At 35.3% G+C, this 25990-nt stretch overlaps 2 protein-coding genes across 7 annotated transcripts in view; one reads left to right on the forward strand and one right to left on the reverse strand.

Moving 5' to 3' along the window:
* lobo (lost boys) overlaps positions 1 to 25990 on the reverse strand; it is a 782641-nt gene that overhangs the window by 756536 nt on the left and 115 nt on the right. For 2 of the 5 annotated variants that reach the window (XM_069833631.1, XM_069833630.1), the window contains exons 1-2: positions 23926 to 24704; positions 598 to 748 (exon numbers count right to left, since the gene is read on the reverse strand). The exons of 1 other annotated variant lie outside the window; for it this stretch is intronic. In XM_069833631.1, the coding sequence (XP_069689732.1) occupies positions 598 to 748; positions 23926 to 24173 (399 nt within the window). In that variant the 5' untranslated portion in view covers positions 24174 to 24704. Of the gene's footprint in view, positions 1 to 597; positions 749 to 23914; positions 24705 to 25990 lie in introns of those variants that run through there. 2 more of the 5 variants (XM_069833628.1, XM_069833632.1) reach the window with 2 other exon arrangements.
* Urm1 (Ubiquitin-related modifier 1) overlaps positions 25263 to 25990 on the forward strand; it is an 82640-nt gene continuing 81912 nt past the window's right edge. The window contains exons 1-2 of one of the 2 annotated variants that reach the window (XM_069833642.1): positions 25263 to 25416; positions 25557 to 25627. In XM_069833642.1, coding sequence (XP_069689743.1) covers positions 25379 to 25416; positions 25557 to 25627 — 109 coding nt within the window. In that variant the 5' untranslated portion in view covers positions 25263 to 25378. The other variant, XM_069833641.1, reaches the window with a different exon arrangement.

The following is a 25990-nucleotide window of genomic DNA, read 5'->3' on the forward strand; positions in this document are numbered from 1 at the left end:
GACCGTAAAAAATGCTGCTTGAAAACAACATCATGTAAGTAGCAAAATTTGATTCATTATATTGAATTATTTCAATGTTAGAATTGCTTGTTTGTTAAAATTTGTATATGATAACATTATGCAATTAATGTATTTGTGGAAAATATAATTTCAATTAATGCTCCGCCATAAATATTGTAACTAAAACTTTGTGCATCTCTCGTGTTTATTGTGCGGCTCGTCTTCCCCCCCCTCCCCCCACACACATTACCTGCACTTTGTTTACGTTTTCACTGTGCCTAAACAAGACGCTCTACTGTATATCCCTTATCTCTCTCTTCTTTCCCTACCTCTCCCTTTATGCCTTGATATATTATATAGACAGGAATAGGCAATTAAACTGTTAAAAACACATTTTAAAACACTGCAAACGAACATTATAAAAACGCAAGATGATAATACACCTGTTAGTTGTTTGAAGTCAAGGAATGGAATGAGACAGGAGAACAAAATAATCTAACACATAGCTCTCAAACAGCTGAATAGGCGTAATGATCAACTAAATGTTATATTGTAGCCTACATATTATATATTCATGATGAGAGTGTATAAAATTACCTGAAGCCCACATTCATTTGCAGCAGCTAAGAAGAGAGGCTTCCGATCTTTATACACAAAGTGATAGTGTCTCCTGAAGTTTTCAGTATACCATAGCAGCAACTTCTCCTTATTGTTATTCTGGATATATGACGATGGATAGTGCTTCCTCCTGGAAGTGGATATTCTCATTAATGCCACATTCTCCTTTAAAATTTATATTTAACTATGAACATGTAATGGATTTAAAGTACCCAATAGGCCAATCGTGAAAATGAGCTCACATAAGTCGAAAATATTTTAGAAGAAAATGAGAATGGGCAGTACAAATTGCATTCAAATTTTAAAGTCTCCTAATTTTTTTTCTCAGGGCCGGGAGCAGACAGAAACCTGCGACTGAGCTTAAAAGATGCGGCATTCTTTGTGAATGCGTGACACAGAGATGGCAGCACTGTACAGGGCACAGAACTCGATTGCAGAGAGTTAGATGGTGTTTGTGATACTTAACATAGCGACATTCTCATTACAAGACCATCATGTTATCATCTGGTGGCGTGACACCCATTGATATTCGTCAGTAAAGTGAGACTTGCAGTGATGGTATCATGGATGCTCCAATCATGCAATCCTGTAGTTAGTCTGGCTGAGACTCATTCGGTTCGTTTTCACAAGACATTCGACCTCCTTTAAACTGTTTCATCCATGACACCATTACTGCATGTCTTACTCAACTGACAATGAATGTCGATGGGTTTCACATCACGCAAGTGGAGAAACCGGATTATAACACATTGATCTTGTAATGAGAACGTCGCCATTTTATGTATCGGAAATACCTTCTAACTCTCGCTGCAGCCACTTGAGTTCTGTGTGCCTTACAGTACTGCCATCTGTGTCACGGATTCATAGAGTGTCCGCATCTTTTAAGCTCAATTGTATGTTTCTATCTGCACCCAGTCCTGAGGAAAAAATTAGGAGACCTAGAACCTGAATGCACAGCATACAGATATTCTTATCAACATAGTGACTCAGGGACTCACAGACAGGTCACAGCATAGGATTTGGTTCCGGATGCAGAGCAGGAATGTCTCTATTGTTTCAGCCACTTTTTAGCATTGTATTCAACGTCTTCATCACACGTGAAATGTGCTTTCAGAATGTGTATGGAACAGCAGAGGCACTCTTTCTGCGCACTATATGCCTCAATTTTCCTAATATCTATGTTGAAAAGCAGTTTTTAGTAATATTCTCACTGTTTACTGTCAATTTCTTAGAAGAACATAGCCTCTTATTTATAAGTATCGTAAGTCTATTTTCAGGTAGCTATTTATAGTTCTTACAGTTATATCAGGGGTATAACTCCCACACTTTCTGGATCTTTATAAAAGAAAGAGATGTAATCAGCACAATTTGGTCTCACTGATCAATAACAAATAATCAGTACTTAATTTTAAAGGAAGTTGAGTGGACCATAGACTCATTCTTGAATTTACGGCAAGAAGAAAAATTCTAGCCTCTTCCTGTGTTTGTCACTAAACTGAGTCAACTTTTCATCACATTCAAGCAGTGATTACTTTGTAGCCAATAACGTGGGAGAACTCTCCCTGAGCTCATTCCTCCAAAAAGAATTGGTGTCTTCATTGTCCTATATATACTTTTAACATTTTTATAATCACTGATTAGCTTTACAACTTCTTTACTGTGTTAACCTGGCTGACTACTGAGTGTTCATTTCAAAGTGTGTCATGACGTCACTGTTGTGAGTCAGCGATTTGAAGAGAGTTTCAGCTTTTATGTCAGAGAAGTTGCCTATTAATCAAGGCATTCAATAATCTGAACTTGAGAACGTGTACGGTATAACTTGAATGTCGTAGCAACAGATGTAGCAAAGTCTGTGTGCTACCATAACCTCTTTCGAACTGTGTTTTGCGTGGGCAAGTCGTACGCAGGATATTTGTTATCATCGATTGCGTACGGCAACATTCCACAATACAAATCAAATGCTCCGTGCCATGTTGACCATCGAAGTTAATGTTAAGAAATACGTAAGTAATCGTCTTAACCCTCTCCCCATATCCCGACGTAAGAAAAAAAACTCACTTCAGTACGTGTTTTCAAACAGTTCACATTCTTGCCACTATTGGTGTTACCGTACGTATCGGTAAGTAATCTTCAGAATGAACGCCGTACTTGCTAGGCAACTTCTCTCGCATTTAGGTAATACGCCTCTGCGGAAGTGTAGGAAGATTGAATTCTCTAGGCTCATCGGATAGCCACATGACGACATACAGCGAGCCATGACACATTTTGAACTGAACACCCAGTAGTTTCGAAGTGTTGTTCATTGCCCAAAACACTTCGAAACTAGTCAGCCAGGTAATTTCCTAAAAAGTTAACACAGTATAGAAGTTGTAAAGTTAATCAATGAGAATAGGTGTGTTGAATAGCTCTATCTATAAACTTAAAATAGTCAGAAAAATGCCATTCCCTCATATTCCCTTAAAATTGAGCTCAAAAATATGGATAAAATTATACTTAGTATCAGCTTGTATAGAATAACTCTCCTTTCCACCATTCATCTATTTAGTGCCTACTATTAGAGATACTGTTAGACACATACTAGCAACTGAAGTTCCTAATGTAAGGCTCTTAGACAGAGCTGCTCCTACAAAAATTTGGAAAATATTTTTCAACGTTATCATGGGTGCTTAACTTTCATGAATTCTTGCTCTTTTCAGTCGTTATCTGTACTGGTAGTAAATATGTTTGGAATTGCTGATATGACAACAAAATGTGAAGATGTTTTCGAGAACCGAAACTGTAGTAGCATAGATGAATCTTGTAGTGTTTAGAAGATCGAATGGTTGAAAGTGTCACTACAGTGCGAATAAGACTCAACTGCAGTCTTAATAATACCTCCTCCATTGCCTTTGGCATTCTCTCGCTTATTCAGATTTCACTAGGGTATTGTGTTGGTAACGTTTTTTTTTTTTCTTGAGAGTAGCTGATGAGTCAGAAATTATGCCATGAACTGAATGTGCCCTTCAACTGAACAGATTGTGCAAATGCAGAAGGTGCTTTAACATTGCTAATCTGTATCTATGAAATCAATTTGCTGAGTTTTTTTCTGGAGACTGTCAAATTCTTGCAGATCACAGTGATAGCGACCATGCAGTATGGTGCTTCTTTATTTTAAGAGTGAAAACATTAGTGCAGAATACAATGAAATAGGGCCGACTTTGTGAACTTACAGTGTGTTTGATTGAAAAGTAGCTTTTGGCTTCACGAACTTAAATTGTCATATACCACTGTGCAATACAGAAGAAGAATGGCTTTATTTACAAGCAGATAACGTAATTAACTTAGGTTTGCCTCGTGTAAAGTGTTCGTATTACTTAATATCTAATAAATGATTTAATTATGAATCACTTATTTATAATTCACCCAACAGCTAAGAGTAAATTTTATGTTCCCACTTTGGTACGATAGAGCCTTTATAGATTTTAATATCACTAGTCATAGTTGTGCACTGCAAAAGTCAGTTGGAATCAGTAGACACCACATATTCGAAACAGATGTAATGACAGGGTAATGGACATGAGTAAATATAAATACATATATAAACTAATAAATAAATGTATTTCTCAACAGAAATATTAAGGATGTATTTAATTATTTACTTTAGTACAAACAGTACGTGAAGTAATTTTTTATCAAATTTTTTTCTATCCTTTCTTTGCATGTTGTCAGCTCGAGTGGCTGGTAAGGCATGATATCACCATTATGTTGCAAAAAACGAAATGTTACAGAACTGACAGTAAATAGACAATGTTAATGAGCAAATCTAGCTTTCAGGTAAAGCTCCCTGTGAAGCAGACTAGAATAATTACAAGGGAAAAATTGTTCCAGGGCAGGGTATCGATACTGGAACCTTTGGCTGAATGCACCAATGCTCTTACCAACTGAGCTACCCACAAACTCCAACTGACACCACCTCAACTTTTTTCTTTATGTCCACATAACTCGAGTGGACTGACAAGAAGCTAGAAACCCACATCGAGTGCACACAAACTCTGTGTGACTTGAAATTGTGGTTTTCTGTTAACGTAATGTATATATTATACAAATCTAGCTTTCAGGTAAAGCTTCCTGTGAAGCAGATTTGAATAATTTCAAGGGAAAAATTGTTCTGGGGCCAGGTATCGATCCCAGGACCTTTGGCTAAATGCACTAATGCTCTTACAAACTGAGCTACCCATGAACTTCACCCAACATCATCTCAAATTTTCCCTTTTTATACATATAACTCGAGTGGGCTGACAAGAAGCCAGAAACCCACATTGAGTGCACACAAACTCTGGAGAAGAAAGTGATTCGTGACATTTCTGAATTCAACAAGAACGTGAAGTAATTTTTTATCAATTTTTTTTTCTATCCTTTCTTTGCATGTTGTCAGCTCAAGTGGCTGGTAAGGCATGATATCACCACTATGTTACAAAAAACGAAATGTTACAGAACTGATAGTAAATGGACAATGTTAATGAGCAAATCTAGCTTTCAGGTAAAGCTTCCTGTGAAGCAGACTTGAATTTGCTATAGCTAAAGAAAGGCACATTCATCTGATATACAAATTTTTAGGTATGTGTATTAGGATATTTCTGTGTTATTTTCTGCTTATAGTGTCTTTCATGGGGTTTTCTTCGTTTATGTGCTTTTTACAACCCAATATTATGCAACCATCCAATTTCACTTTTCACAAGCCGCCACTGATTTAGAACCAACCTCCCAAGTGAATGTGTACACTTCGCGGCACTTCGGATTATGACAATAAACTGAACACCTTGTTCAATTCTTCACAGTGAAGCTGACCTCCTCACTGGATGACAGTCACAACTATAAAGCTATGATCAATGAGATGATTCAAAATATAGTAGTTTATAGGACTCATCAAAGGTAATATTTAATGTTAAAAACAAATTATTAAACTTACATTATATAAGGTCTGTGGATAAGCTTCTGGGCTTCTACCGCGTTGTCTTGGTGTTGGTGACTAACGTTTCGACCACTGTGTTGTGGTCATCTTCAGAGCTCACAGACTATTTCCCTATCCAACTGCTCTGAAGATGACCACAACACAGCGGTCAAAACGTCAGCCACCAACACCAAGACAACGCGGTAGAAGCCCCGGAGCTTATCCACAGACCATGTACACCATCTGCGGAAGCCAACACAAACACTTACATTATATAAGCCTAACATTTTCGTCTAATACGGTATAATCAGATGGTAGTAACAATATCTAATTATATGTTGCATATGAAGAGGTTGAAGTGATATACATTGGAATATAATAAGTTAAATGTTAAAATTATACATAAAATATAATATAATAAATAGATATGTATATAAGTCTACATGCTATAATTATTAAAAGTATGTATGATGTTGTATGTATAAACTAGTACACTGAAATTCAAACCTATATACGTATGAATAAATTAATGAAATTTCCAATATATTGATTTACACTAAATAAATACAGTTAAATGTTCATTTCCTTTTGATGTTATATTGTTTATCAATTCATAACCTTGTATTTTGTTGTACATGTAGTGAATTTAATATTGTATTTTATGATTAGTTCGTGGTTTGTTTATATTATTATAAAATTTAATCTGAGATATTTCATATATTGCAATTCACATTGTATTGGGAGACTGGTATTGTCATCCGTTAAGCTGTATTATGTAGTATTTGGAACTTCATATTGTGCTGTATGTACAGGTACCATTTGAGGAGCAACTCTTCAAAACGCATAATGTCCACCCATGGACAAAATTGAGTTTGATATCAAATGGTATAGTTTTTAACATGCCGTACACGCTCCTGCATTCAGATTTCAACAAAACGCATTTTAACACTTTGTAATAGAGCTTCGAAATGTAGTGGACAGACCGAATAGCATTTTGTTCTCTAGTGTGAACAGAATTTTGTCCATTTCTCCCTAAACTAATGTTTTCCTTCCGACACGAAATAGTGTAGCAACTATGTTAAACTAGAATTTAAATTCAAACAATCAACAGAATCATACAACAATGTTAGTGTTCACTTTAATTAATAATTTTTATTTTCATTTATATGCGTTGTCGAGATATTTTTCATTCTCATTGTAAAGTAAATTTGTTCGGTGGAAGTTTCTGTACTTTCACTATCAGAACAATGGGTCATCTGATGCAAAGTTCTAGTGTTATAGTTGGAGAAGAAAAAGATCGAGGAACAAGGAAGCAGATAAAGAGAAAATCAATAAGAGAAATTGAACATGAAAACAGGTAAGAACAATGTAATATGGTATTGCAGGGCCTGAACATATAAAAGGAGATTAAAAATACATAACTCTGTTTACAAAATTGAAGTATTAGCTTTTAATTAATTAATTCCTTAATAATTCATTCATTCATTTAGTTTTGTTGCTTTGCATTACAGGTATCGAGACAACGATCCTCAACTCAACTAATGAAATTTGATCTGCCATGCCAACATAGAGTAGGACGTTTCCGATGTTGTTCTATTCCAGTAAACAGCCTGCACAGAGCAGAAATGAAAAGAATATTGCCACAGACATGAATAAAAAGAATAAGCTAATGACTGAACTTGGATCACACAGACTGAAGGCAAAATCCTTTCATAATTAATGAGGCTTATTCCTAATTATAGCAAGACATTCGCATTTGATTTGTAACAGGTTCAACCATTGTCAAAATTAAACATTGGAGAGGTGTATTATGCCAGATAGATAGCTCTTTATAGTTTGTGTGTAACACACATAGAAGCCACAGAGCCTATATTTTACATTTGGAATGAAACGCAAGCAGGTAGAGGGGCAGAAGAAGTTTCTTCAGCCATCACCGATTTCTTAAATAAGATGGACATTGATAACTCAACAACTAGTCTCAGATTTTTTGCCGACGGATGTGCTGGTCAGAATAAAAATAAACAAATGATACATGCCATTGCTTTCTGGCTATTCAAAGAATCCCCACCACATGTGACTGAAGTACATCTTTGTTTCCCAGTTCGAGGACACTCATTTTTACCACCTGATCGAGTCTTTGCCGTGTGGAAAAGAAGCTCTGAAAAATCCCAAAAATATTGAATCCTAAGACATACCAAAAAACTTACATGGAGGTGGGTGAAATGAGAGTGTTAGGAAAAGATTGGGACATACGTGATTACAAAGAACTGGGCTACAACCTGAAACTTATTAATGGAATCAGTGACGTAAAAAGGATTGAGTTAAAGAAATTAATGATAGGTAGTAAGGTTAATGATGTTGAAATCCAAACCCAGTTGAGTTATTTCGCTGATGATACATCAAAGAGTTTCATGTCCTTGAGTAAACGTGGACATATCTTTGTAAAAATTGCCAACAGATCTTTAGTACCACTTTTAAGTAGAGTTAAACAAGAAAAAAAGGATAACGTGAAAAAATTGCCAACACACAGATTTGAAGAAAATTGGAAGCAAAATGAAGAACTGAAGCTCCTCATAAACTGCCTCCGCCTTCCTTGTATTCACTTTGGCGACGAAGAAGACGTTGCTTGTGACTGTTCAGATGAGGAACCTGTTCTTGGGAAAATATTATAAATAATTTTTCTTGATTACGTAACTACCAATCGTTTTGACTGTTAAGATAAGGAAAAGTTCTTAGAAAATTGTAAACAAATTGCTTGGACCCAAAATTTGTCATATTATTTTATAAGGATTTGATTACAATTAAGTTATAATGTAAATGTGCCTAAATAATAAATTCATGATTAAAATCTGTTTCATCACAATTATCATTTTAATGTTAATAAATTATTGACAAAATGCATAATGTCCAAAACTGACTAATCAAATAGAATTTTGTCCATTAGGACGAAACGAAGTGCATTTAGTCCATCATAAAAACTTTTCCAATAAGACACACACTAATTTTTTTCACTTTTCAAAAACATGTCCTCTTTCAGGTTCTCGTCCTTATTCGTGTTTGTGAATTTGAAAAAAATGCAATAAATATTTCTTAGGTGATCAGTTTTTCACTTCTCCTGAAAATTTACTTTCCTGTGACATTATGCATTTTGAAGAGTTGCTCTTCATTTATTGTAAGAACAAATGTTATATGTATATGTAAGTGTAATAATTTTTTTTAACATTAAACATTAACTTTGGTAAGTCGTATAAACCGAAAATAAACTATTATATCTTGAATCATCTGATAACAGACTTATTGGAACAATCTCCAAAATGAACTATAAAATATGATTAATGAGTATGCTACCATCAAAGCCTGTCACAAATTTCTGAGTGGTGAGTTTTCTTTTCTTTCTTCATCTTTGTTTTAAAGTTTTCAGGTTGAAATAAGTAGGAGAAGCTGTTGTACCTAGGGACAAATTATACCTGGAGACACTTGGTTTAATTTCATGGTTATGTGGTGGAACCATGTATTGTGGGTCCCTATCACGGCCTCCAGATATGGAAGGTAGTTGCGAATATATTGGATAAGCAGTCATGAACAACCTATGAGGAGTGTTCCTCCAGCTTGGGGGTTGGACAAAGGGCTAACAACCCATCACCATAAAAAAACAGCTTGTTACGAAACCACACAATAAGCTTTGGAACTGCGAGCTAAAGCAAGGAGATCCACTATCACCTTTACTTTTTAACTTTGCTCTAGAGTATGCCATTAGGAAAGTCCAAGATAACAGTGAGAGTTTGGAATTGAATGGGTTACACCTGCTGCTTGTCTGTGCAGATGACGTGAATATTTTAGGAGAAAATTCACAAACTATTAGGGAAAGCACGGGTATTTTAATTGAAGCAAGTAAACAGATAGGTTTGGAAGTAAATCTCGAAAAAACAAAGTATATGATTATGTCTCGTGACCAGAATATTGTATGAAATGGAAATATAAAAATAGGACATTTATCCTTCGAGAGGTGAAAAAATGCAAATATCTTGGAGCAATACTAACAAATATAAATGACACTAGGGACGAAATTAAACACAGAATAAATATGGGAAATGCCTGTTATTATTCGGTTGAGAAGCTTTTGTCATCCAGTCTGGTCTCAAAAAACTTGAAAGTTACAATTTATAAAACAGTTATATTACCGATTGTTCTGTATGGTTGTGAAACTTGGACTCTCACTTTGAGAGAGGAACAGAGGTTAAGGGTACTTGAGAATAAGGTGCTTAGGAAGATATTTGGGGCTAAGAGGGATGAAGTTACAGGTGAATGGAGAAAGTTACAGAATGCAGAACTGCATACATTGTATTCTTCACCTGACATAATTAGGAACATTAAATTCAGACATTTGAGATGGGCAGGGCATGTAGCACGTATGGGCGAATCCAGAAATGTATATAGAGTGTTAGTTGGGAGACTGGAAGAAAAAAGACCTTTGGGGAGACTGATCCATAGATGGGAGGATAATATTAAAATGGATTTGAAGAAGGTGGGACATGATGATAGAGACTGGATTAATCTTGCTCAGGGTAGGAAGTGATGGTTGGCTTATGTGAGGGCGGCAATGAACCTCTGGATTCCTTAAAAGATATAAGTAAGTTATGTGGTGGAATTTTAGTTTTCACAGCTGACCACTCTAATTTCATCATTCAGATGTTTTGTGAATGATTTAGTTTTTGTTGAAGCAATCTGGAGAGATTTTATTTTTAAAAAATCTGTTTTTGAACCTAAAATGTAAGTAATTTTTTAATTAATGATATATTTTAAATCAATTCTTTAATACACGATTAAAAACTTAAATCTATATTTTTAAACCCTGTTATTCTAGCTACGAATCCATGTGGTTACTGGCTTGTTTTCCTAACTTCGGTCTTGAAAACTTGCTGAGATTTATTTTACTGGTTCCTGATGTACCTAGGGATGATGTACCTGGGGACAACTGTCTTCAGGTAAATCTCATTATATTTTAAATATTTTTGTAAATAAGTTACTCTTATGATGAGTAATCAAACATATCATTTAATAATGACTTTTATGGGGTATCAGCTTCAGTGTAAATGCCGCACAGCAAATTAAAAATCAAGAGACAAACCCTGACAAAGCTAAATTATGCTCCTCCCAGAAAAAGAATAACTCATAATCCTAAAAAAGGAAAGGCATACCTTTTAACAGATATGCTAGCGAAAACCAAGATAGAAGAAAGAAAAATAAATTTAAGTGAGAAGAGAAATATGATGGATAAAGTTCAGAAACAGAAGAAGTTGAAGCCACAAGTTCTGTTTCCAGAAGATAATTCAGAAGAGACTGCAGATGAGCCGAGGAATGTGTTAGTGCTAATGATAATGATATTGAAGATGCCATTTCAACTTAAGTGACACTAAGTTGATTGTTCAAGCAAATTTAGAAGAAATAAAAGAAGAAAATTTTCTTTAATTCGTGTGGCAGGAAAGAGAGACTAACTATAAATCTTTTGTTGGTAGAATTTGTAAGAAGATTTGTGAAACAGAATTTGAAGTTCAGTATCTAAACAAGTGTACTAAATATGACAATTTATCATCCCCATTTAAGTTGTGTGGATATAAAGGGAAGAATTGTGATAGTGTCGTGTATGGTTCCTGGGGTAGCTCAGTCGGTAGAGCATTCATGCACTAAGCGAAGGGTCCCGGGATCGATACCCAGCCCCGGAACAATTTTTCCCTTGAAATTATTCAAGCCTACTTCACAGGGAGTTTCTACCTGGAAGTCATATTTGCATATCAATTCATTGTTTGCCGAAAAGTTTTGATTTCAGGAAACACTGTACATGAGTTTCAGATTTTGAATGTTTTTGTATTGCACTACACAAGTGATTTAAGTCAGCAAATTCATATACTTACTTCAAACCTCATTTTTGTTACAAAACAATAAGCATGGCCAGCAAAATAACCTGTTTGAAATTTCACAACCCGCTAACCATTCATATTGTGAAATAGAAAATGTCTAGTGTATTGTCCGCTTTTTGTTTTATATTGCTGCACTGAATTCGGAAGTGGCGGGGTAGATCTACCCTTATTCATTATATATAATTATTTCTCTTCTAGTGGGGAGAAGAGGATGATTTTTGCAAAAGATATTTTACAGTACGGTATACATTTCCAAGTGCTATTGTTACACAGCTGGCACAGAGCTATGAACTCTAATAAAACCTAAACACAGTAAATTCACTCACACAAGCAGTCAAACACAATATATTATAAGGCTACAATTGACAAGTTGAGCTGCCTGTATATAGGACGACCACTCCACCGTGCACACGCAGAGAATTATAGCAGTAACTCTCAACCGAGGATATTCTTTTGTATGGGCAGGACAACCAGACCAGACCTCATTCCACTTTGTCAGGCAGAGCGCAGCCTACGTTATAAAATGAAAGCCATTCTGGGGATGGTGTGCACATTCAACCAGCAGGCATTTAAAATATTTAAATGGTAATAAATTAAAATTAGTCTTGAACTATATACGTCAACTTCCAATGAGATTACCATGCATTTAAATTGTGATAAATTAAAATTGTCATAAACTAAAATTGTTGTTGTAGCCTATTATATAAAACAACTTAAAAAATGAGATTACCGAATTTACAGGGTGTTCAGCGCACACCTTGAACACCCGCAATATACGGCCCTGACTGTAATGGTGGTGGTGTGAAAAGAATCATAAAACATGAGTGTTCACTTGCAATGTTCATTCATTGTTACGCACAAAAACTAAAACTTGTATGGATCAAAATCTCTTCATTTATGATCTGAGAGTGTTCCATACATATTTTAGCAAGTCATCACAGAGAGCTAAAGTCCTGAGAGATGCAGATTTGAAACTACTCCAAGCATGCATAACAAGATGAAACTTCCACTCCAGAACAAAAGCAACAATTGCGAGTCATTTCAAGGACTTAAAAAAGAAGCTCTTATGAATATTGTTGATAATGATGAAAATGGGACACAGGAATCTGTTAATGGTGCTATAAGAATGGTTAAGAGAGTGGAAGACTGTACAGTCGTCTTCCTGCTGTACTTGTATAACAAGATATTTTGTTTCACAGTTCATTTATTTAAAATACTGCAAACTAAATGCACATCTAATGTAAATATTTGCAACCACGAGATAAAACAAACCATACGAAATTTAAAAAATCTACGAAGTGAAGATACAGTGAACGAATGTATCAATCTCACAGCATCACAATCATTTAACGAATGTATCAATCTCACGGCATCACAATCATTTCCAGCACCAACACATAACATGCTTAAATATGAAATAATTGATACCAGTACCATAGTGATTCAGATGGAAATGAGGTTTGGAGACTTTGAAAACTTTCATTTTTTTGAACTGTTAGATGAAAAGCAATTTCAAGGGTATAACAAAGCTTTCCCAACAACGAAATTGAAGTAAGTTTGAAAATGTATCCATTCTTTGAGAGTGAACAATTACAGAATGAACTTGTGAACATGCAGGCCTACTCTGATTAAACCAAACATCTACCACCACAAATGCTACTATGATATATTTCGGACAATGGTCTTGATAAGTTTATGAAGAGACAACACGTCTAATTCATTAGTCCCCACATTTCCTATGACAACATGTTCCAGTGAATGACTCATGAGCACATTAAAATGCATCAAACATTCTCAAGGAACTCAATGAAGAACACTAGACTAAACAACTTGAGTACACTTTCAATAGAGAAATCTCTACTGAATGAGCTATCTAAGAATGAGAGCTTCAGGGATCATGTTGATGTATTTGCAGAGAAGAAAGAGCATCGTATGGAGTTAATCTACAAAAAGATCTAAAGTAAGTCTCAGACTCTCCGTAAATTACAACTAGCTTTGCCATTGCAACTTACAGCATATTCCTGGTTATTTTAAAACTATATGTGCAGGTATTAAAGTATGTTTGTAGGGAGGGTATATATTATACACTGTATCTAAGGACGCAAAAATGTTAAATCCACCACTGAAGGTAAGCAATGCTTACCCTACGTCTATGGAATACGCACCACTGGAAAAGTGTGAACTCAAGTTCTATGTGTGTTTAGTATTTGTGCATTGATGTTTTACAACAGAAACAAGCACAAAAGATTTTATCACATACTGACTTACAGTAATTTTAATAATAATAATAATAATAATAATAATAATAATAATAATAATAATAATAATAATAATAATAATGGCCATATGGCCTTCTCTAACACTCAACCACGAGCAAAACTGCGTTATAAAAAACACTACACATTTACAAAGTACACTACAATTTTACACACAAAACTGAATAAGATAATAAGATTTTACTGTTAACCATTTGCAGCACAAATTATTTTTTTTATGTTTTTCATTTCATGGATCATAACAAAGCTTCGGTCAATTTTTTTCAACATTTTTCTGCACACAATTTCAAAACATAGATAGCACCTCTGTGTATACTCAGGAGGTGGTTCCTTGGTGGAATATCTGTGCCATAAAATATAGTACGAAAGAAAATGGTGGTTCTTCTGAACAACCACTATGCTGCAAAGAGTTAAAAGACTATTGTTGTTAACAAAACATGTTTTAGTATTAGGCTTACTGAAGATTTTTTTAAGTATCAGTGCAGGCTTATTGAAGAATTTTTTAAAGACAGAAACAAGCACAAAATTTTTAACCACACCACTGATTTAATGAGAATGTTTTATTATGTAATACCTAATACAGTCAACTCTGGATATAGTGAACTCGGTTATAGTGAACATTCGGCTATAGTGAACCTAAATCGTTGGTCCCGACCCACATACATTAAAAAGTACATTAATATTTCTGTTTAGAGTGAACCCTCACTTCGGTTATAGTGAACCTAAAACTATAACTTCAAGAAAATGTAATTTTAAAATGGCCAAAATGGTAATTTAGGAAACCCTTTCTCCTATAAACTTCCATGAATATGTTCAGAACAAAATCTCAAACCTTCTACTCTTTAAGTGCATTGAAAGACAAAGGATTCGTTCCACTTTCTGGACAGTTTGAAACATGTTAAAGAGAATAGTGTACGCAGTGAGAGATGAAGGAAGGATTAGTTCCAACTCCTTTAAAAGAGGTTTTCTTTTGTAAAAGGGAGTAGAGTGATGACCAAAGTGTAAATACAAGGAGAATTAGAGTATAATGGTCCTCAACCCTTCCTCCCGCATCTTGGTAAAAGTGAACCCGGGAAAATTCCAAGGCCGAGTACCGGTACATAGCAGCATACCTCTAGTGGGAAGAGGTGCGAAATCAGTCAATGCCTATTACCTACATGACCAGATTAGATTCAAGTTTCGAACTGTCAACATCAGGATGTCGAAGCATAAAGTGGAAGATACAGCGAACATTAGTACTGATATTGAACATGGTCTGACCCAAACGGGCATTAATACTGTATGTACACCAATTTCAGTAGTATAAACACAGACACTTCGGTTTTAGTGAACCTCAGATATAGTGAACGAAATATGCTGGTCTGCAGAGGTTCACTATAACCGAAGTTGATTGCACCAAGTACCTAGGTGTATTTATTTTAATATAGGCCTACAATCCACAGTAGTCACTGACTGGCCAAATTCTGATCAAGATTTTGTGTTTCGAATAATTATAGGAGTTTATATTGTAGGGGGTGCAATAATTCTAGGAATTTTTTTATGTTACTGTAGGAGTTTATTTTTCTTGGTTATTCAACAACGCTGTATCAACTACTGGGTTATTTAGCATCGAGGAATTGTTGATAGATAGTATTTGGCGAAATTAGGCCGAATATTGGCCATAGATTACCTGACATTCACCTTACGGTTGGTGAAAATCTCGGATAAAACCAAACCAGGTAATTAGCCCAAGTGGGAATTGAACCCAAGCCCGAGTGCAACTCCACATTAGCAGGCAAACGCACTACTGCCTGAGATACACCAGTGGCCACTATAAAAGTTAATGTTCCATTTCTCTAGGAGTGTACATTTCCCCAAGATCATTAATATACACACAAATTTATAGGCTTGGCCTAATAAGACATTAAACAACAAATAACTAACTAAAAGAGTATCAAGTGCAGTAACATGAAACTCGTCAAAATAAAGGTGTAAAAAAATACAACTTAAGCTATTTTATTAGAAAAGACAAACAGTGAATTCCAATTGAGTTTCGTTGTTTTATTTTCCTACATTTTAATAAGGGTTTAATTTCATGTTCTGTGATAAATAAATCATTAGCCTACATACTGGTACATTCTGTCCAACAGTAAATCACATATATTTCATTCGACAGCAATGAAATTTTGCGTATCATATTAATAAATAAAATGTTGATTTTTGCAAATTAATACAGCCTAATTAATTTAAGGTCCCACTCCATAGCATCATGATTTAAGACATCATAGCTAGGACTAACATTACGAAATGCAAACTGATTTGAGTCTCATGGGGAAGGAAATTTTTCATGAAATTTTGGCGTGTGTACGGGACTGGTGCCCACCCAACACTGTAATGAATTTGGGTAGGGTTACCATATGTCCGTATTTTGTACAGACAGTTTGTATTTTAAGACTCGTGTCTGTGTCCGTATCGTGCAAGAAAAAAGTGACGAAATGTCCGTATTTTCTGGATCAGGCTAGGAAAGGGGATTAATAATAATAATTAGTTCCTACATCCTACACACTTACGCAGACACACACACACTATGGCCACATTAAAATTCTTTGCAAATATTAAGTTACTGAAATATCCCTTCAGCAAGAGTCTTAAAATTTAGTATAGTTCCATAGTTCCAGTTCCACTTGAATGTGTTTAGTTAGCATTCTTGCATGCAACCAATAACAGATTTGGAGGGAAAAAAGGAGAAGATGTGACTTAGTTCCCACTGTTAAAGTTTTCTTAAGGTGCAACCGATTTTAATCTGATGACATCTGCAAATCAACTTCATTATTCAAATTCTGCAAAGTGTCTAAAGATAAGGAATAGTGTATACATTTTATATTATCATCAAACAATCACAAAAAATATCAATATAACCTGTAATCCACAAGGCCACAAATGGATACTGTTTATCATTTAAGTTATAGTGACTAAGTGGGCATAGGTAGAATTAAATAAGTTTCCACTTACGGTCAGGTTAAAAAAAAATTCCAATATTATGTCTGTTCTAACTTGTATTAGAATCCTTAAACACAGGAGATACGTTCTACATTATTTCTGTCCTCTTTTATAGGTTTCCTTATAATGGCTCCCAAAAAGTCTCAGATGCAAGCCAAGAGAAGATTTCAGTATTCCCCATCCAAAGTAAAGCAGGTACTTGATGCAATTAATAAGGGAAAGCATGTTTCAACTGGCAGCAAACAATTTCGAGTTCCTCGAACAACACTCCAAAATAAGTTAATAGGAAAATCCCCTACTGAAATAATAGAACATAGTGATACACAATCTATCCTTGGTGCGGAGGTTGAAAAATCACTAGTAGATTGGATTCTAACATGTGCAGACATAGGTTTCCCTATTGACAAGGAAGGGCTACTTTCAACTGTAAAAAAACTTGTTGATGATTCAAAATTTAAAACTCCATTCATTAACAACCGATCTGAAAAGAAGTGTTATTATTCCTTCATGGTAAGACACCCCAACCTCTCCCAAAAACATGCTGAGTACGTGAATAAAGCAAGAGGAACAGTAACAGAGGAGAAAATTGGAAACTGTTTCACAGAAGTCAGTGATTTGCTAGGTGATAATGTTGAAATTCTACAAGAAAGAAAAAGAGTGTTTAACATGGATGAAACATATTTCTTCATTACTCCAAAAGGTGATATAATTATTATTAGTCCACGAGGAATGCATGTTTATGATGAGCACATTAACTTAGACAAGGAAAATGCAACATTATTTTCAGTTAATGGTGAAGGTAAATTTGCACCCTCTCTGACCTCGTACAAATATGAAAGGTTATCTGCACATGTTGTGAAATTAGTCCCAAAGAACTGGGGAATTGGTAAAACAGAAAATGATGGATGACAGCAGAAAGTTTCTTTGAACTTATGACAAATGTATTTGTTCCATTTCTGAATGAGATTAAAATTGTACGACCTGTAATTATATTTTGGATGGTATTGGTCACATGTATTTTTTTATTTTTGTAGATTATTTTACGATGCTGTATCAATATCTCTGGTTATTTAGCGTCTGAATGAAATGAAGGTGATAAAGCCAATGAAATGAGCCCAGGGTCCAACACCGAAAGTTACCCAGCATTTGCTCGTATTGGGTTGAAGGAAAACCCTGGAAAAAACCTCAACCAGGTAACTTGCCCCGAATGGGATTCGAACCTGGGCCACCTGGTTTCGTGGCCAGATGCGCTGACCGTTACTCCACAGGTGTGGACTTGGTCACATGTAACTCTGCATCCAAGTCAGTTTTGCCGTGAAAATCAAATAATTCTTGTCACCTTGTTCCCTAATTCCATGCACATTCTTCAATCCTTGGATGTGGTTGTATTCGGCCCAATGAAAAAGAAGTGGGGAAAAGACTATTAGAAAATGGCGTAATGATCACAACAGCAGGGAAATATCCTAAAGTGATGTTCCTGTTCTATTATCGGAAATTATTAGTGATACCACAGTGCCTAAGAACATACAGTCTGGCTTCAAAGCAACAAGTCTGTTTCCCTTTGATGTCAAAAATGTTGATTTCACAAAAATTGTATTGAGAGAAGTTCCTTCACACTTGCAGAAGGAAAAAGGCAAGGAAGAAATGATGCAACTTGAATATATAGAGTTTAGAGAAAGTGTAGAAGGATGACAACTCAGTTCCTGCATTAGTAGCGAAGTGAAGTAATTGACTTGAAGAGTGAAAGAAAGTGTGTGGAAAAGAACTGAACATAATGGATATAGTGAGCATAAGGGCGAACACTGATTAAATAAATAGGAAGATAGAGACTTTACAGGAGGAAAATAATAAGCTGAAAAGAAAATTAAAATATTTGGAAGACGAACAAAGGAAGAAAAAGACAAGGAACAATCATAGGAAACTTATGAAATGATAGTGAATGTGATGGGAATGGTTGGGACTTGATATTGGAAATGGACAAGTGAAGGATGTTTCAAGGTTAGGAAGAGGAAAGAAAAACAGGCTTATATTGGTGAAGTTCGAGAATGTAATGACAAAAGAGAAGATTTTGGGAAAGAGAAAATTACTAAAAGGCTCAAATATTAGTATAGAAAATGACTTCGAATACGAAGTGAGATGTAAGAGAAATATTTTGGTATCTTTTTTGTTGGCAGCAAGGGGAAATGAATATTTTACAAAGCTATACAAAGATAAGCTGAAAATCAATGGTGAGCTCTTTGATGTAGAATTTTGCCTAGAAAGTATAAACCAGACAGATTAGGGGAACATGTAAATAAAGAAAAAAAGAAGAGACCTGAAAGACAGAGTAAGAGACACAGTAAGGAAACATTCAAGGATAGAAATGGTCGAAACAGATGGGAATGGAAGGTCAAGAACACAAGAGAGTGTGGAGGTGTTTAAATATCAAGACACAGCAAATTTCAGTAATTCCACAGGTGCGAGGTCAAGAACCTTAACAGGCGTGACAATGAAGATAATGAGCAGAGGGAATGACGTCAGGAAAAGAGTGGGGAATAGCGGCTTCGAGGCTTGGGGTAAAGCACTGATGGCGTCAAACCAAGACTGAGCAAGAGGAGAGGGGAATGAAGACTGTCAGCTGGTGAAGAGTCAAGAGAAGGCCGGAAATGAAGATAAAGGGAAGGAAAGAGATAGGTCGAATAGTAAATGACAATGAGAATCAAACAGAGAGTGTGAAGCAAAAATGTAACAGGGAAGAAAAACCAACTTACAATTTTATTTAAGAAAATGGTGTGTAAGTGGGGAGAAAATGACAAAGGACATTGAAAAGAAAAAATGAAAAAGAGTGAGAAAATCATAATGTTACACATGTTGAGAAGAATATAAATATAATGTAGAGATAATTGAAATAATGAAGTGATGTAAGAAGTAAATTGAGCTAGGAGCAGGAAGTAACCATGATACATGTCAGTAAGCTCTAAGTAGTAGTGAAAGTTGAGTCTGGAATAAATAGTAAACTTAGTGTGAGGAATAGGGAATTAGATTTATATTGAAATAGATTTTGAGCGGTAAATAGTGTCAGATGAGTAAAGTACAAATAATAATAGTTTGGGATTGTGCACACTGTGCATAGATATGGTTATACTATCTCCTGCATTGTGTACAAAATAGACGAAGTGATAAGAGAAAAGAAAGGACATAGAAGGACACAGTGTAGAACAATGGAAGATAAGTGCATGAGTCATTTAAATTATGTAAAGTGTAAGAATATAGTGTAAAGGTAGTAAATTAATTAGTGAAGTGGTGTAAATAGCAAAGTGAATTAACCATGTTACATGTCAGCAAGGACTAAGAATTAGAAAAGTAAGGAATATAGTAATATCAGGTGGGATAGAGAATACGAAAAAAAATGTTTTATGTCATATGAGTACAATAAGTAAGAGATAGAAACGGTAATGAAGGTATGTATAGTGAAAATAGAGTCTGAAATAAATAGCAAACATAATGGTAGGGGTAGGAAAATAGGTTTAAATAGGTGTTAGAATGATACATACTGTCAGATGAATAAAGTGTGAAATAGATGAAGTGATACGTAAAAGAACGAACACGAAAGGACACAGCATTGAATAAAGGAAGATAAGTGCATGAATCATTTACTAAATTAAAATTGATGTAAGTAGTGTAAAAATAGGAATGGTGGCCCGAATACAGAAATGTGAAGGGCCAGCAGGACAATAAATCATATCATATATTAGTATTTCCTTGTTTAATTTAATTACTGCTTAATGTTGAACCTATTTGCAAAAAAAAAAAAAAAAAAACAGAAGTGGCCATAGCTGGAGACAGAGGTGTCCATAAGTGAGATGCAGATGTCCATAGCTGAAGAAAAGTGACATATTTAAATATACTTAGGCCTACATTAAAAACTATTACTATTAAAAAACCATGTCAGATATTTTATTCCTTACACTCTGAATCCATTTGATAGATGTTTACCTTGTTCTTTTTAAATATTTTTCCCTTGTTCCAAATTTAGATATTGATGAGCAATTAAATTAATACTGATAAAAAACGCTTGGAAGGGGTCATAGCTGGTGCCTCTGCACTACATAGTTTGTTTTAGTCAATTGCCCGAAGACAGGTCTGAACCTCATAAATGATACCAATAAGGCATCACTTATGAGGCAACTAGATCAGGAGATAACGCGGTAGGGTGACCAGTTCCTTTCCCCCCTCCACTGCATACATACCGATTAGCTAGATGTTACACTAATCAGACTTCAGATGTATACAAACAAATGTTCTTCCTCTGACATATTAGATCTAGTAAGATATGCTGTGTGATTAATAGATGTAAGTTACACAACAGCCAGAATCTCAATCAGAGGAGTACTACATAGTAACCAATGGCAATAGCCACTGTTTTGTACTGTACTTTCGTTTTAAAGACGCATCAAAGACCAAACTAATGCATTCACAGATTACGAAGTTCACTTCTAGAAGAAAATATCAATTTATTCCCGAGACAGCTAAACAAAGCTGGCGATATTGATCACTAAAGGTGGAACGAATGACGAGGATTTTGGAGAAAATATTCAGAACATCTATGGTAAGTGCATTTCAAATCTCGAGGGGAGTTTTGAGGGTGCTAAGCAGTTTCCTGATTATGAATTACACTGCAGCAGTAACGAGAAATTAGTTCAGTTTAGCCTATATAAATTCACTCGTTTCTAATTCTAATGCTGTCATCAACGTTGACAAAAAATACACTCGTTTCTAATCCTAATGCTACCATCAACATTGACAAACATTTTGATGAGATCGTGCTCGCCAATCTTGTGCTTAAAAAATCAAAATAATTGTGGAGAAGGAGAAAGGAGAAGATACAGACTCGAATACAAAACTGAAAAGTGTAACTCTGTGTGTTAACTTTTTCAACAAATTGAATGAAAGTGAAGCGAAATACAACAGTTTTAAATACGTTTTAGAATTTGTGCAGGATATTACTGTCTCCCAGTAATTTCTGCACGTGTGGAGAGAGCATTTTTTAATGAAAATCATTTGGACATCTGAAAGGAATAGACTTCAAGTAAACGAGGTAAAAGTATTGGTTCAAACAAGTAAATTCACAATTTTCATGCGTATATTTTTATGTCTTCGTCAAAGAAAACAATTAATCTATTTTCTAAAGCAAGTACCTTCTTCCCAGAAGTATGAGAATGATGATGAATGACGCAATTGATATCTCCTTTCTATGTTTAAATCAATCACGGCAACATACTTCAAAGAAATATGGACAACAATCTACAATAAATGCCTAGAAGAAGAAAAAATTCCAGAGAACTGGAGGCGTGCAACACTAAAAGTCCTGTACAAAGGCAAAGGTAATATAAGTGACCCAAATTCATACAGGGGCATAGCCCTGGGATGTGCACCATTTAAGATACTGACAAGTCTAATAACGAAAAGACTATACAAGCTCACAGAAGATGCAATACCAGAAGTGCAGTTCGGTTTCACAAAAGGGAAGTCGACGCTTCAGGCAGTGATGTGCCTCCAGGAACACATAGAAGAAGGACTAAATAAGCAAAAAGGGAAACTACATGCAGTCTTTATAGACTATACAAAGGCTTTCGATCTTGTGAACAGAACAATGCTTATAGATAAATCACTGGAAAGAACTACATCACAAGACTATTAAGGAACATCATGGAAAGCAACTATGTGCAAATTGACGACAATATCGACAGATCTCAGCCACTGGAACAGACAAATGGAGTGCTACAGGGCGATCCACTAAGCCAGCTGCTATTCAACATAGCAACATCAGATGTCTACAAAGACATTGAAGCAGACAATGTCAAAATCTACACCTATGCGGATGACATGGTGATTCTATCCACAGACATAGAAGACCTTCAGACAACCTTCAATCACCTTAAAGAATGGGCAAACAAAAACGAGTTTACTCCTAAACGAAAAGAAGGCAGTCACAATGACGTTCAGGAAAGGGGTAGAGCAGCAGTCAACGACGTCATAATGTATGGAAAGGAACCACTGACAAGAGTCCCACACTTTAAATATCTAGGGATCACCATGCAGATGCAGGGCAATGTATACACATTGCATGTAATGGAAAGAGCAGCAGCAGCAGTGATAGCCATGAACGGAATAAAAAACCTACACAAGATATCCCTGTCGACAGCAATGAAGCTTTTCGAGCTCAAAATCACACCCATAATAACATATGGAATAGATTTAATATGGGAACACCTAAGGAAAAACAATCTAGCAGACATCGAGAGAGTCAAAGCGACATTCCTGAAGAAAGCATTATGTCTATCCAAATACACCCCATCACGTCTTACCTACATATTATCCAAGGAATTTTTCAACATCGAAGATCTGAGATATCAACTGCTACTGACATCTACGAAGGCATATGAGGACCTACTCCAGGAACTAAAGGCAAAGAGAGCAGATATATGTACGGAGTTCTACGCCACGGACGCAATGATGAACACAGAATGGAAGAAGGCCAACTACGAACTGAGACATGTGATGCGATTCGCAGTCCATGGGTTTCACTTCAAACTATGTAGTGTCGAAAAATACCACCAGCCGAATGATCACTGTGTTTGTAAGCTCTGTGGAGACATTTGCGACAGATACCATGCAGCGAAGTGCGAACGTAGAACAGTGTCTTTAACAAAATTTTGTGAATCGTAATTAGGTTACTAACTATATGCACATTGTGCGCTTCTTCTTCTTATTATTATTATTATTAAATCACTCAGACTAGCCTCTCTCTTTGTATAGTAACTATCACAGTATTAATGTCATTATAGTAGAATTGATATAGCCTATTCAGTTTCGCTGTTATTTTTATGAGAATAGAATTATGATATATCTTTTTTATGTACTGGTACAATTGAGTAGATAAAGCTATTATTCTTTAATGCTAATCATAATCATATTTTTGGGGAAACAAAGATGTATTTTTGGGTCCATAATTATGCAAACTCTAAATTTGGGGACATACATAGGTAGCGAATGTATAATTTAGCATGTGTGTGTGTGATTAACCAGTTTTCCATAGGCTATCAGATATAGCAATTCCGTAAACTTATTAGAAATTTGTTTTGCACAAGGGTGCCAATTTTCATTATGTTTATGAATTAATTACTATGCAAATACAACATATTGTACAGTACTTCAAACATACTGATCAGCGTCAGGTATTGACTTTTCTGGCCAATGTAATTTAATAAGGCCAAGATCCAGTGCTATTTGCTTCAAATGTTTTTCTGTTATTTCCTTGTAGTCTTTTCCATACGGGCCATAATCACTGCCTGGTATAATTTCTTCCTCAATGACGTCTTCACAAACGCTGTCAACACGGGTCAATGATGGAACTGGTAATGACTGAAAGCTGTCAAATTTCAATGATAAATTTGAGAAGTTAGTAACCATGATCTGCGGAAATTGAGATTCAGACGAGGACTAAATTATTGCGCTTTCGACTTTCGAAACTGAAAACGCTGATGTCTCCATATCGCTCATTTTCTCTAGTTTCGTTGGTATCGGTATAATTAAAGCGCATAAATATTTGTAAACTTTGGATTTTTCTCTCTCTCTCGTCTGTATGCTATCAATAGTCCAATACTTGTTTTTTCACATCACAATCACCCAGCAAACAAACTACATTAACAACTAAACAGGTGCGCTTTTAAAACTTTCAAAGTATACACCACAAACGTCCATAAACAATGTTTGACATCTCCAGATTTAGAAGATTTTTTCTTTATTCTTGCACCAATTTGGATATCACATATCAGCTTTACAATATTCCACGCAACCAATTTTTTCTAAAAAAATATCTTGCGAAATATTTCACTATTAACTGTCAATCTCCTCACTTTTATTGAATTACAAATATAAAATGGTATTTACTGAAAAAAATGTTATCGAAAACATTTACGGCCATCTTAATCTTAAAATCATGTCCATCGTTGATTAAGATGGCCGTGATTTATCACTTTGAAGAATTATATTGACAAATATTTTGGGAAACTAAAGAATTTTCAAACTATGCGTCAACTACTCCTATACGACATATTTAAATAGATAGACGAAAGCGTAAAGAACCCAAAAATACGAAAAATTTCCATTACCAAAAAAAAAAAAAATAGGAGGTAATTTCAAACAGTACCGTACTCTTTGGCTAATTTACAAATTTTTAATAATGTATGACTTGTGGCTTTCCCGGCGTTTGATATAGAATAACTCTTCTCAGGTTGATGAAGAAGATGGCAGAGCTAGCCGTCGAAACCTTGGAAGCTAATCTCAAACTCACCTGGCTGAGAACCCGAGAAGAGTTATTCTAAGTTTTTAATAGAGAGATTTTATCACAAAGTTGTTGGGAACAATTGTTCACAGTGTCGCCAATTAAACGGTTTTCCCGCTATGTCTAGCGTTTTTCAGTGTTAGTGTAGCAGGTAAAATTTATGAACTTTCTATTGCTCATATGGGGGTTTAGCGGTCCTTTTTAACACGCACAGCGGTAAAATAATCTTATTTTACATTGACAATGTAGCAATTTAGCGGTTTCTGCTCTGTATCTTAGCGGATTTTTAAGAATCGCGTTGGCTACACTGGTTATTCACCATTGTTTGAAAATGGCTGCGGAAGATATGCATGTGACACTTGAATTTGGGTAATTTTTTTTTTTTGAAGTTCATAACGTTGATATATGTATAAACAGTTTCAATTTGCATTGATTACTGTTCTTGCGCGGTATCGTAATATTCGCACTGAAGGCTTTAAACTATTGTACTTTTATTGTACTTGTTACAGTGGAGGAGCAGAATTACTGTTTGACAATATTAAGAAACACGATGTTACCTTACCAGAAACAAAGGAAAAGTGTAAGTAAAAGGGTTCTTCTTTCACGATAATGTGTTTGAATAGCTATTGCACATTCCGAAAAGACACGTAATGTAGTAAATGATTGGAGTTGGAATTCCATTAACGGAATAAATGTTGAGACATCCTCAACATCTCGATCTTATTTACTCAAGTACAGAAATACACCTAACCTAACCTCATTACTGTAGCAATTAGCTCATAGCATTATGTAAGATGACCATACGTAGGTACTGATTTTACCAGTATAGTACTGGTTTTTGGGACATTGCCCTGGTTAGTCGTGAAATGTAACCAGTACAGTTTAGTTAGGTGTAAAGGGCAATGGTGAAGTTTTATTGATGTACTGCCAGCATAGGAAATTA

This window comes from Periplaneta americana, chromosome 8 (genome assembly GCF_040183065.1).
Source record: "Periplaneta americana isolate PAMFEO1 chromosome 8, P.americana_PAMFEO1_priV1, whole genome shotgun sequence".
Lineage (NCBI taxonomy): Eukaryota > Metazoa > Arthropoda > Insecta > Blattodea > Blattidae > Periplaneta > Periplaneta americana.